This window comes from Colobus angolensis, unplaced genomic scaffold (genome assembly GCF_000951035.1).
Source record: "Colobus angolensis palliatus isolate OR3802 unplaced genomic scaffold, Cang.pa_1.0 Scaffold237, whole genome shotgun sequence".
NCBI lineage: Eukaryota > Metazoa > Chordata > Mammalia > Primates > Cercopithecidae > Colobus > Colobus angolensis.
Genome location: NW_012115566.1, coordinates 2,811,454 through 2,824,988, shown reverse-complemented (window position 1 = coordinate 2,824,988; position 13,535 = coordinate 2,811,454). Strand labels below are relative to the sequence as shown.

The following is a 13,535-nucleotide window of genomic DNA, read 5'->3' as shown; positions in this document are numbered from 1 at the left end:
CCTCCTGGGGGAGACCAGAGTCCCGAACACCATGACTGTCTGGCTTGCCCGCTGGCTGGGCCCTCTGCTCTTGGTTTCCCTCTGGGAACTCTCAGCTCCAGGTAAGAGGAGGCTGAGGGTCAAGCAGGGCATCCTAAGGGGCCCAGCCTGATTTCCTCCCCTCCATGTCCCACAGCCTCCCTTCTTAGGCGCCTGGGTGAGCACATTCAGCAGTTTCAGGAGAGCTCTGCCCAGGGCCTGGGCCTGAGCCTGGGGCCAGGTGCTGCGGCCCTCCCAAAAGTGGGGTGGCTGGAGCAACTGCTGGACCCCTTCAACGTGTCCGACAGGCGATCCTTCCTGCAGGTGAGGCCAGGAGAAGGGGAGTCCACTGCCCATCCTGCCCTCTCCTCAGTCTCCCTCATCTCTTCCTCAGTCTGCACTTTTTTCCCTCTCCACATCTCAGTTCTCCCCATCCCTCTGCTTGAATCTATGCCTTCTATCTGTATCCCTTTTCCTTCCCTGTTTTTTAGATTTGGCCTTAGTCTCCCCTCTCCCCGGGGTCCCACTCCTTTTGTCTCTCAGATCTTGCCTTTCACCATTTCTTTCTCTCTGTCATTCACATTCATTCTCTCACTGCTCCTCCCTACCCACTTCTTCCTGTCCAGACTGGACACAAAACCTACAGTAGGTAGCAGAAATTTGAACCAGCTTTGGACTCAGACCTAGCTCACAACAGGCACTCAAAGATATCTACCAAAAGAAGGAACAAATTCACCATTTTTCAGTGCTTCCTCTGTATTTAGTCTCCAAAGATCATTCCACTTGGATCTTATTCCTAAATCCATCTGCATTTATGTCTTATTCTACAATTATTACCTCAAGAAATAGCAAGTTCTTTCAATGTGAGAGCCACTCCCTCAGTTCAGGGGATATAAGAGTGAAAAAGCAGGCCAAAAATTTGCTTTTGTAGATTTTGCGTTCTAGATGAGATGAATGGGAGAAAAGTGAGCAAGTAAATAAACAAGCTCATTTCGGATACTGTTAAGTACATAAGGAAAGATCCATTAGGGAGAGAGACTGGAACAAACGAGGAATCGAGAATAAGTCAGGACTCTCACTCACAATGCCATTTCTTCTTCCCCATCCCACCTCTTAGCGTTACTGGGTGAATGACCAACATTGGGTTGGCGAGGATGGACCCATATTCCTGCATCTGGGGGGTGAGGGCAGCCTTGGGCCTGGCTCAGTGATGAAAGGTAAGAGGCAAGGTTGGGGGAAAGAAGGAGTTGGGATGCTGGTGGGGACCAGGAAGGGGAGCTGCATATTGCAATGCTGTGAGACCTGAGGGGTGCAAGGACTTAAACTCAACTTGCATCTCACACACCCCCACCCATATACTCTTCACAGGCCATCCCGCAGCCCTGGCCCCAGCCTGGGGTGCCTTGGTGATAAGCCTGGAACACAGATTTTATGGCCTGAGTATACCTGCTGGAGGCCTGGAAATGGCCCAGCTCCGCTTCTTGTCCAGCCGCCATGCGTGAGTGGAGAAAGGGAAAGTGTTTATGGTCAAAGGACAGGAATGTCTGTGCTTTGGCATGTCTGCATCTGTGTCTCTCTCCTCCACTGTCTGAAGTCAACTTCTGAGTCTCTGTTTCCCTCTGTTTTCTTCTGTCTTTCATAATGTCTCGTTTTTTCTCTTTCCATTTCTGGGTCTCTGTCTCTCCCTATCTGTCTTTCTCTTATCCTGTATTCTTTCTGTTTCTGTGTCTCTGTCTGAAGTAAGCCACTGTATCACTGTGCAGACCACCAGCATTTCTTACCTGGATTACAGCCACAGCATTCTCACCATTTTCACCATTTTCCCTGCTCTGCCCTTGACTTCCAGGTGGAAATCAGTAATTCTGTTAGAGCATAAACCAGGTCATGATCCTCCCTGGCTTAAGTCCCTCAGACGTCTTCTGCATTGCTCAGAGTAAGGTCAAAGCTTTTGCAGTGGCCATGGGGTCCAATGGGTTTTGGCTTCTAGTTAACTCTGACCTCCACTCTCTCACATTGACTGGGCTCCAGCTACACTGAGGTCCTCACTGTCCTCCAGACTTACAGGCACATTCCTGCCTTGAGCCTTTGAACTCATCCCTCTGCATGGTGTGACCTTCCCCCAGATATTTGTATGGCTCCCACCCCAGCCTCCTTCAGTGCATCTCACTCCTATTAACACCCCCCACCATTTTTCCCCCAACTTTACTTCACCTGCTTTTTGTTTCTTTCATCTGCTTTATTCTTACAGAATTTAGCTTTTTCTTTCCTCATTGGTGTCTCTGTCTGTTTCTGTCTGTAACAGTCTCTTTGCCTGTCTGTCTCATTTTCTCCGTCTCTGTATCTACATATGTGCCTCTTTGTCTCTATCTCTGTCTCTCTCTGCATCTTAATCTTTTCTACAAGCTAAACGGTTTTCTAACTACAGCAGGATGGCACCAACTGCAGGCCATTTCAGAAACGTTAGGGAAGAAAGAAAGCTTTTGGGAGGAGAAAGGATGTTAGACATATCCAAACTTCACTTTCCATTTCTCTTTGTGTCCATTCCCTCTCCCAATACCTTCTAACTCATTAGGTTAGGATCCCTCCTTCTCCTCTGAGTAGCCCTCCTTGAGTGCCCTCAACCCTTCCCTACATTTGTCAGGTTTTCATCTAAACTGACTTGGAAATTTTTCCTCTCTTACCTAAAACGAGAAGGGAAAGAGAGTGGAGGCTTTCTAGAAAGTGGACAAGGACAGGGTCTCCCTTGGCCTAGGTACACACGTTCTGGGAAGTGTATGTGGCTTTGAGGACCCTTGAAAACACATCATGAGAAAACAGCCCTGGCTTCTGGCCAGATTCACCCATTCATGTATCTGGATCCGGGTTTCCCCCAGAATGGGGAAATCTTCAGGGATTCTCAGCGGTGAGGACCGACCGAGTCCCCCCTCTGACCCTAGGCTGGCTGATGTGGTCTCTGCCCGCCTGGCACTTTCCCGCCTCTTTAACGTCTCCTCCTCCAGCCCCTGGATCTGCTTCGGAGGCTCCTATGCCGGCTCCTTGGCCGCCTGGGCCCGGCTGAAGGTCCTGCGACTCCTGCGGGTGGGCTGGGGGGAGGGAACTCGGACTCCAGGGCCCCAGTCCCAGATAATAGAAATACCCTCCCATCACTACCTTCCTCCCGCCCCCCAAGAATTTTGCACAAGCTGTTCTCACAAAAGCCCGAGATCACACAGCGAGGGAGTGACACAGAGGCAGGAAGATATGCGATTCCAGTCCCTCAGCCCGCAGGCTGACGGCGTCTCCTTCCTTAGTTCCCCCATCTCATTTTCGCGTCCGTTGCCTCCTCCGCCCCGGTGCGGGCCGTGCTGGATTTCTCCGAGTATAATGACGTAAGGATGGAGGGCAGCAGGTGCGGAGGGTGGGGGGGGGTCCCAGTGGACGGAGACCCTTGACACTTCCGATACCTTCTTCTGCGGTCCGACCACAGGTGGTATCCAGAAGCCTAATGAGCACGGCGATCGGCGGGTCCCTGGAGGTAAGAGATGGGGCCTAGTCCGAGGGGGACTGGGAGGGAAAAGAGGCCTCGGATGCCAGGGAACAGAAGGCCACAGAAGGGTGAAACCTGAAACGTGGCGAGGTCTAAGGAAGGTCGGAGATCGGGAGAATAGGCAGATTTTGGAAGAAGGCGTGAGCTGACGAAGAGGCGGGGCACCAAGAAAAGAAGCGCTCCCCAGAGAGGGCGGGGTTTGGGCAGGGACGATCCTATCCGGAGGTGCGGCTCAAGGTGGGGCGGGCCACAACGGAGGGCGGGGCCTGCAGGGACCACCCGAGGAGGAGGGCTGCGGGTCCAAGGTCTGGGGGCGGGGGCCTGGGGGCGGGGGCTTGGGGGCCGGGGCCTGGGCCAAGAGCTGGGTCTGCACCCTCTGAGTCTCGTTGCAGGAAAGTGGGGAACCCAAGGAGGACGCAGGTCCTGGGAAGGGAAAGCCGAGGCCCAGCCTAAGTATTGGCGGACATCGCCTCTTGCTTCCCACAGTGCCGGGCGGCGGTGTCCGCCGCCTTCGCGGAAGTGGAGCGGCGGCTGCGCTTGGGTGGAGCGGCTCAAGCAGCGTTGCGGACTGAGCTGAGCGCGTGCGGTACCCTGGGCAGCGCTGAAAACCAGGCGGAGCTGCTGGGGGCGCTGCAGGCACTGGTGGGAGGTGCAGTGCAGTATGATGGGCAGGAGGGAGCGCCGCTAAGCGTGCGACAGCTCTGTGGACTTCTCGGGGGCGGGGGCAACCGCAGCCACTCCACGCCCTACTGCGGTCTTCGTCGGGCGGTGCAGGTGAGCCCAAGGACCCAGGCGTCCACCCACTCTGCACTGACTCCCAGGAGAACTCAGGAACTCATCCTTGTATTTCTGGCTTTTGACCTCTGGGGACATAGGCCTTTGGGCCCTGGCTTGCTGGGAAGAAAGGAGGAATTTATGTCTTATGTATGTACATTGTTCCCTAGATTGTCTTGCACAGCCTGGGCCAGAAGTGTTTAAGCTTTTCCCGAGCAGAGACAGTGGCACAACTGAGGAGCACAGAACCTCAACTGTCCGGTGTGGGTGACCGGCAGTGGTTGTACCAGACATGTACCGAGTTCGGCTTCTGTAAGTGACTGGTCTAACCCTAACTTTGTCCCCTCAAACAACCTTTTTACTGTGCCCAGAGAAGTCATCTTACAGGTGGTCTGGACTCATTTCGACCCGGCTCTCAGGCATTGTGTAACCTGTAGATGCTGGGCTGGAGAAGGTGGAAGCCATGCTAGTGTGCGCATGTGCTTGGCCCTCACATGCCTCCTCACGCACACACCTAGGTCTCCACTTGAGTGATCTTCCCTTCAGCCTGTTCTTTCTCTGTGTCCCCATTTCAGGGATGCCCCCCTTTCCCCAGCCACCAGACTAGAAACTTGAGCCTTGTTTTAGTTGCTTCCTTCCCATTTTCTAGCTAGCCTGTCAATTACTGAGTCCTCCTCACTCTACATGGACAACTCTGTAGTCCATCCCGTCTGCTTTCTACGCCTACCTCTGCTGTCCTGCTAGGAACCTCCATCCTTTCTTGCCTGGATCCCTTCCCAGCCTCCACTCTGGTCTCATGGTTTTCACTTCATCTCTACAATCCAGCTTTCTCATAGCATCCACAGAGATCCTTGTAAATATAACCTTGTCCCTCCTCTACTCAAAACCACAGCTCCTCAAAGACCCCAGGGTAAGGTTGCCAGATACAATACAGGATGCCCAGTTAAATTTGAATTTCAGATATACAACAGATTTTTTTTTAGTATAAGCATCTCCCAAATACTACATATGGTAAAGTTAAATGTTCAAATTCCAGCTCCATTTTCTACTCGTGATCTTGGGCAAACTTGAGCAAGTGACTTACTTCTCTATGCCTGTTTCCACATCTATAAAGTGGGAATACAAACAGTACGTCTTTCATAGGGTTGTTTCAAGAACTAAAAAAGGTAATATTTGTAACGTTCTAAGAATAATGCAGGTCTACAGTAAGTATTCCATAAACCCTTGCTATTGTTATTATTATAAGGCTTTACGTATTTTAACTCTCTTAATACATTAGTCTTCCTAACACCTTAACATCTATGTACATGCTGTTTACTTTGCTTAGATTATTCATCTTCAAGTCTCAACAGGATGCCCTCCCTCAGGAAGCCATGATCCCTCAAGATAAGTCAGCCTTCCCACCTCCGACTTCGATAGCTCTGGGTTCTCTTTAGCATTTTACACAGCCTGTCATCATACATTTTTTATTGCCTGTCTTCCCCCCTGGATTGAGTCCTGTGACAGCAGAACCTGGAGCTGTCTTGATTGCCACCGTGTGTCCAATAGTGTACAACATTTATCTGAGCACATGGTAGGTGGTCAACAAATAGGGAGGGAAGGGATGAATTAATCTGATGTTATGGGTTAACTTTACCCTGAAAGCACAGTGAGCTACGGATTTTAAGCAGGGGAGACAATACAATTTGAGCTCCGAGCATTCCAGACCTTTGCACATGCTATTTCCTCTATTTATTATGCCTTCTCTCTCTATCTTTGTTTGGCTCAGTCCTACTCATTTCTCAAGGTCTTATCCTTTGCAGGATGCTTTCCCTGAGCCCATCATGTTTCCTCTGGGATCCCTGCCGTCTGGCCTTTTTCCATCATAGCCCTGATCACTCTGGGCTGTCACTGTTGGGGGACTGTGTGAGTCTTTCTGCCAGGACTGTGAGCTCCTTGAAGGGAGTATTACAAATGTTCTGGTCATCACTGAGGAAAGCTCTGAAAATGATTATTAAAGGAGAGTGGTGGGCTGGCTGTATACCCACACTTACAGGTATCCCCCTACACAGATGTCACCTGTGAGAATCCCAGATGTCCTTTCTCCCAGCTCCCTGCACTGCCCTCCCAGCTAGACCTATGTGAGAAGGTGTTCGGGCTCTCAGCTTTGTCAGTAGCCCAGGCTGTGGCTCAGACAAACTCCTACTACGGTGGCCAGACCCCTGGGGCTAACCAAGTGCTGTTTGTTAATGGTGAGCATGCTATCAAAACCTGTCTCCTAAGCCTCCACCTAGCCCCAGCTCAACATAGCCCTATCCTCTCCCAGGCCCCATCTACCTAGCCCCATCCTCTCCTTTCTTTCCAGGGGACACAGACCCCTGGCATGTGCTAAGTGTAACGCAGGCTTTAGGATCCTCAGAATCAGCTCTTCTTATCCGCACCGGCTCCCACTGCTTGGACATGGCACCTGAGAGGCCCTCAGACTCCCCCAGCCTTCGCCTAGGGCGCCAGGTGAGACAAAAATGTCTCTGAATAATTTGCATTCTCGTTTGAATAATCACTTGCATGTTCCTTCCTTCTGCTGGTGCTGAAATCTGACTTTCAAAATTCTTCCCACCTCCCCACAGAACATCTTTCAGCAGCTACAGACCTGGCTCAAGCTAGCAAAGGAGAGCCAGGTTAAGGGTGAGGTCTGAATCTCATACCCTTTCCACTCCCTGCATAGTCACCTCAGTCCTGGACACACTTACTCACTGAACAAAAGAAAGCAGCTTGTTTTGAAAGAAGAAACTCCCAGGAATTGGGATTCAGCACCTGTTCCGCATGTAACCGGCATGTGTCTGCAAACATCTTTATTCCCAACTTCAAGTGCTTTATCTCAGAGAGTTATGGAAATATAAGTAGATGATTATTCTCATTGTAAATATTGGTATTTTGAATGTTAAATATCAAACAAATGTGACTCCTCATGCTGGTGTCCTCCCCCTGCTGATCAGGTTCTGGTTCAAATTCTGCCACTCCAGCTCCTGGGTTAGGGGCTTTGCTGTAAGTTTCTCTTTCTGGACTTTAGATCCTGAACCTGTCCTTGCTTCTCAGTTTATCTCACTGTACCCCTTTCCCTCAGTCTCTTCCTCTCTCTTTCTCCTGTCACTATTTGTCTTTCTAATCTCCTGTTTCTCTGAATATCTTCATTTCTATCTCTGTGTTTTTGTCTATTTCTCTGTTTGTCTTTCTGTTCTTCAATCTGTGTTTTTGTCTCTGGCTCTCTGTCAGTGTCTTTGTCTCACCTCTCTCTCTTGCTCTGCCCTGGCTGTTTCCACTTTTCTATTTCTGACTCTCATTTTTGTTCTCTGTGTGTCTCCTAGTCACTTTCTCTCTCACTGTATCTCTGTCTATATTTCCCTCTCTCCTCTGCTGTGTCCTCAATCTGTTTGTCTTCCTGAGGCTCTGTTTCTGTCTCTGATGCTCTTCTTCTGTATCTCTATTTCTTTTCCTGTCACTTAATATTTGTCCTTCTCTATCTCTCTCATTTAGTCTTCCTTCCACACTCTTCACCCTTCACTCACCATCTCTTCCCACAATCAAATATCACTTCCTGGTACTTCCAGCTTCCAACCCTAGGAATTCATCATTCTGGTGGAGACTCCTTCCAGGGCCTGGGAGGATAGGGCTAATCCTAAGGGTGCCTGCTTAGGCTATGTTAGCTGTGACAAGAACCTGCCATAGATTTGCACTGTTCTTTCCTAAAGAACAATTGTTTTCAACAATAAATACTTCTCAGCTTTTTGTACATCTTTGTATGCACAGAGATGGTAGTTTTAGAGTTTTACCCAGTTTCATATTTCCTTGTTGGTAAGAGGCAGCCTCCTCATGCTATCATACCAGAGTCAATCTCCACTACAGATTAGTTCTGCCTGTTCTTGATCTTTATATAAATGGAAACATGCAGTATATACTATATGTTTTTGTGTCTAGAAGTTTGAAATCAAGGTGTCAGCAGAACCATTCTCTTTCTCACAGCTCTAGGGTAGAATCCTTCCTTGCCTTCTAATCCTTCCTTGACCAAAAATGAGAGTCAGAAATAGAGCAGTGGAAATAGCCAGGGCAGAGCAAGAGAGAGAGGGGAGACAAAGACACTGACGGAGAGTCAAAAATAAAATTACAGATTGAAGAACAGAAAGACAAACAGAGAAAGAGACAAAAACACAGAGATAGAAATGAAGATATTCAGAGAAACAGAAGGAGATTAGAAAGACAAATAGAGAATGCTTCTGTGCCTCTTCTGGCTTCTGGTGTTTGCCAGCACTCCTGTGTTCCTTGGCCTGTAGATGCACTACTCCAGTCACATGGCCATTTTCCCTGTGTGCCTTCACATCACCTTCCTTCTGCATGTGCCTATCCATATGTCCAAATTTCCCCTTTTATGAGAATGCCAGCTATCTTGGGCTAGACCCAGCCTATTGATCTGATTTTAAGTTGGTTACCTCTGTGAAGACCCTGATTCCAAATATGGTCACAGACTGAGGTACTAGGGGTGAGGAGTTCATTGTATCTTTTTTGGGGAGAAGGTGGGATACAGTTCAACCCATAACACCACCCAAATGATAACAAGTGAAGGCTATTTATTCAGAACTTGCTGTACCAAGACAATCCACCACCATTATTTGTGTTTGGCAGCAACTCACAACAGGCAGAGGAGTGGGAAAGCACTATAGTGGAAAAAAGAGAAGGTTCTTGGTATACCTTAACTAGAGGCTATGGCATGGGGAAGCTGTGGGCAGGCTAACTAGAAGAGGGGCATCATATGTGATTGGTTGGGAGTACATGTATGGCTTTCCTTCATTGGTCCTAAGTTGAAAGCAAGGGCAAAAATTAGGGAATTGTGAGTTATTATATTTACTAAGTGCTAGCCATTTGGAGCCAATTGGAACAGGGGTATTATTGTTTGTCTTCTCCTACTGTTTGCTACAGATAGTAGCTCGACTTCCTGGACTGGTTACTATAATAGTAGGTTGGCTTTCTGGGCTGGTTACTGCAGGTTGTAGGTCAGAGGTCTATTTTTACTTTTAGTTTGGCCATTATCCATTTGTATATTCAATCTCTCAAACTTTTTATCTTGGATCTCATATGGCTTGGGGATTGCTCTCTAGTTCAGGGAGTTTACAAGTCTACTGTGCATTCAGCCAGAGACAGTATCCTTTCTGGTCTTTTCTGAGCAAGCCCACCCTTGTGCATGTGTACAGTCTTCCAGACCACCAGAGATGAGTGGGTGGTCTGGATGACTGTGCACATGCACAAGGGTAGGGTGCCCTTCGGTCATCCCTAGATGTCATTTTTAAATTTCTGGTAGATTTCTAAATTAAACATATTAACTTGTATGCTTCTGTTAGTATCCTTGAGCTGTCAGTTTTCCCTGATTACCCTTCACTGTGACCTCTATTGTTTTCAACCTTGCCCTTGGGCCGCATTTTTCCATGTTCTACTCCAAATAAAGTCAACCCCTTCAGGCAGGGGCCCTGAGCAGCCAGTCATCAAGGTTTGCCATACCTACTAGGGCAGAACCTCTTTAACACAGAGTTGAAGCTTTAGGGAAGTGGGAATAGGAGCCACCAGTCCTTCCTGTCCTCATGGCCTACTCTGGCCCTGTTGGAGCAGAACTTCCTTGTCAAGGAGTAGGAGTGGGGCTCACAAGAGCAATGGGAGTTACTGGTCCTCACAGACAACCCTTCATGTCTAGAGTGGGACTTCTACAACATGTTGGGAAGGGGAGAGATGAGCACAAACCCTGGCTTAAGTGCCACAGACTTTCATGGTCTCTACCAATACTCAGTAAGTGATTTTCAATACACTGTAGAAATTTGGTCAATTTCCAGAGACTTTAAATGAAAATTCTACCTGTACCTGGGATAAGTGAGGTACTGCACTTGTAGAATGTGGGAAATTACTTTTAAGATAGAGTCTGGTGTATTTTTAAGTAAACAGCACAGTTAAAACAAGAAGATCTCGGCCAGGCATGGTAGCTCATGCCTGTAATCCTAACACTTTGGGAGGCCAAGGTGGGCGGACCACCTGAGGTCAGGAGTTCAAGACCAGCCTGGCCAATATGGTGAAACCCCCTCTCTACTACAAATAGAAAATTAGCCAGGTGTAGTGGCCGGCTCTGTAATCCCAGCTACTTGGGAGGCTGAGGCAGGAGAATTGCTTGAACTCAGGAGGTGGAAGTTGCAGTGAGCCGAGACCACACCACTGCACTCCAGCCTGGGCAACAGGAGTGAAACCCCTTCTCAAAAAAAAAAAAAAAAAAAGCAAAACTAGACTCTTATAGTTTGCAGATGAGAACAATGAAATCTCAATAGATGATCGAGCATCTCACAGAAACAAAGGCAATAAAACTCATATTTAAACCTACTCATCTAAATTTATGTTCAAAGCTTTTATTTCACTACCAGGGCTATAATGTGGCCTGGAACACATGGCATGTATGTGTGTGCATATGTGTGTGTGTTGGACAAAGAGGTTGGAGGAAGTTTTTGATACTGGATCAAGCACTCTCAAAAATTAAAATTCCTAACTAATACTTCTGCCAACCAAATTCAAGACTATCATTTTTCCTAAGGAAAACCTGCCTGGTGGTATATGCCTTTGTTAACATCAAATTCGTTAAAATTAAAATTACACACACAAACACACACACACACACACACACACACATCCTTCCTGAATTAAACAGTTTTCTGCAGTGACTGGGAGTCACCTCCAACCATCCCAGGGGGGCAGTTTTGTTTTTGTTTTTTTGAGATAGAGTCTCACTCTGTCACCTAGGCTGGAGGGCAGTAGTGGATCTCAGGTCACTGCAACCTCTGCCGCCCAGGTTCAAGCAATTCTCCTGCCTCAGCCTCCCGAGTAGCTGGGATTACAGGTGCCTGCCACCACGCCCAGGTAATTTTTGCATTTTTTAGTAGAGATGGGATTTCACCTTGTTGACCAGGCTGGTCTTGAACTCCTGGACCTCGTAATCCACCCGCCTCGGCCTCCCAAAGTGCTGGGATTACAGGCGTGAGCCACTGCGCCTGGCCTGGGGGCAGTTTTAAACATTATCTCCATAGTCAGTGAAAAAGGCCAGGCTGCTCCACACCTGGCAGGGCCAAGGTGTCTCCTGCCTGCCTCCTGTGAATTTACCCAACTTAAGTCTCAATGCCTACAGCTTTTCCCAAATTTTGATGTTTCTCTCAAGGGAAATGCCCCGACTCTGGATGCACCTTGGCCTCGAGTTCTTCATGGCATTGATTTGGGAGTCTAGGTTGTGCCTGGAGAGAACTCAGAGTTCTGGAGACAGGCCGTCCCATACAGTTTTTAAAACTCCACCTGCTGGATTACCTGAGGTCAGGAGTTCAGGACCAACCTGGCCAACATGGTGAAACCCCATCTCTACTAAAAATACAAAAATTAGCCGGTCACGGTGGCGGACACCTGTAATCCCAGCTACTCGGGAGTCTGAGAGGGGAGAATTGCTTGAACTCAGGAGGCAGAGATTGCAGTGAGCCAGATCGCACCGTTGCACTCCAGCCTGGGCGACAAGAACAAAAATCCGTCTCAAAAAATAAACACATAAATAAAATCAAAACCCACCCATGTAGGACCATTCAGGGTCACGGTGACTGGAGAACCACTCGGAGGCCAGGCGTTGAGAGGCTGCAAATTCCCTGGTTCTGAGGCCTCAGGAAAGAGCCCACCTGCCAGGTAAGGGTCTCCAAAAGTGAAAAGGAATCTGCACCCTGCCCGAGGGAGCTGAGTCCTTTGAACCCTGCGGTGGCTTCGTGGTTGCTTCCCGGATCCACTTGCCGCAGTCTCAGGGTTGGAGCAGCTTGGCGTTTGCTCCTGGGCCTTCCCTGGATGGGAGAAGGAAGCCTGCGTGGGAACTTGAAGTTTTTCGGGTCAGAATCAGGTAGTGGTAGTGGTAGTGGTAGTGGTAGTGGTAGTGGTAGTGGTAGTGGTAGTGGTAGTGGTTGGTAGTGGTAGTGGTAGTGGTAGTGGCAGTGGTAGTGGTAGTGGTAGTAGTTGTTTGAGACCAAGTGAGCCACCACACCCAGTCAAGAATCGGCTGTTTAAGAAAGACTACTTTTCCATGTAAGCAGTAGAGTTCTTTGGGCCAAATGTTGAGCTTTTCTCTCTCCTTTTTCCTATCTGCTTGATGAAGAGAATGCAATAGGAAGAATGTGAAGATTTTTAAAAATTGTTTTTGGTTGTTTCACGTTTGGGGATTATTTTTCCCTGCAAGGAAAGAAGAGTTAAAGAGAATAAAGAAAAAACTCGTTTTGTTTTCCTTTGCATATAGCAAAGGGGCCGCAATTCTCATCCTGCTGGCTGGTTAGCTTGGTTGGTTAGTGTTGTGTTAATCATGCTAAAGGTCATGGGTTTGATCCCCTTATGGGCCACATGAGGGGAATTAGTTCTTTACCACTTTTGTTGATCTCATCTCCTGTGAATTCTGCTTACAGTTTCTCTGAAAATAAACTCTATATCACCACTACTGAACTGGGAACACGGTCTTTTAAAAGAATAATGTGACCAAGGGCGGTGGCTGACGCCTGTAATCGCAGCCCTTTGGGAGGCCGAGGTGGGCGGATCACTTCAGTTCAGGAGTTCGAGACCAGCCTAGCTAACATGGTAAAACCCTGTCTCTACTAGAAATACAAAAATTAGCCAGGCATGGTCTCAGGCGCCTGCAATCCCAGCTACTCGGGAAGCTGAGACAGGAGAATCGCTTGAACCCGGGAGGGAGAGGTTGCAGAGAGCCAACATTGCACCATTACGTTCCAGCCTAGCTGATAAGAGTGAAAGTCCTCTCAAAAAAAAAAAAAAAAAGAAGAGGAGAGAAAAAAAGTAACATGTGAGAACTAAGATGGAGGCCTTCATTTCTGTATTTAAGTAAAATTGAGTAAGGTAAGGTGTGTGTGCTAAAGGAAGGGGAAATAGCATTAAACAGTTGCCAGTTTTGTTTTAGACAAAAGTTTTTGAAACATCGTTTCACGATAAACTTGTGAAAGACAAAAAAAGATTCTATTTGTTGTGACTGGTTAGCTCAACTGGTTAGAATTCTGTCATAGATTCCCATTTGTCCCTGGCTAAGCACACTTCGTGATCTTGCAAGTCCTCTCCAAGGTTTAACAACATCCCCAGTAAATCTGTAGAATCCAATGGCTGTTCCCTCACAATTTAAGTCTTTGCTTTTATTTCC

At 48.1% G+C, this 13,535-nt stretch overlaps 1 protein-coding gene across 1 annotated transcript; it reads left to right on the top strand.

Annotated features, from left to right (window-relative positions):
- Positions 1–8,250, top strand: PRSS16 (protease, serine, 16 (thymus)). Its single transcript, XM_011944945.1, has 12 exons — positions 1–101; positions 176–342; positions 1,136–1,235; positions 1,387–1,516; positions 2,955–3,078; positions 3,309–3,386; positions 3,485–3,532; positions 4,031–4,318; positions 4,489–4,630; positions 6,370–6,549; positions 6,663–6,808; positions 6,925–8,250. Exons 1-12 carry the CDS (start codon positions 32–34, stop codon positions 6,991–6,993), a joined length of 1,542 nt encoding a protein of 513 aa, XP_011800335.1. The 5' UTR covers positions 1–31; the 3' UTR covers positions 6,994–8,250.
- The last annotated feature ends 5,285 nt before the right edge of the window (positions 8,251–13,535 follow it).

What these genes read in the sequence shown, in the direction of transcription:
- PRSS16 (XM_011944945.1), top strand. Translation starts at nt 32, where the DNA reads ATGACTGTCTGGCTTGCCCGCTGGCTGGGCCCTCTGCTCTTGGTTTCC. An exon ending in CTGGGAACTCTCAGCTCCAG is followed by an intron (nt 102 to 175) that starts GTAAGAGGAGGC and finishes CATGTCCCACAG; the next exon opens with CCTCCCTTCTTAGGCGCCTG. An exon ending in GCCTGGCTCAGTGATGAAAG is followed by an intron (nt 1,236 to 1,386) that starts GTAAGAGGCAAG and finishes TACTCTTCACAG; the next exon opens with GCCATCCCGCAGCCCTGGCC.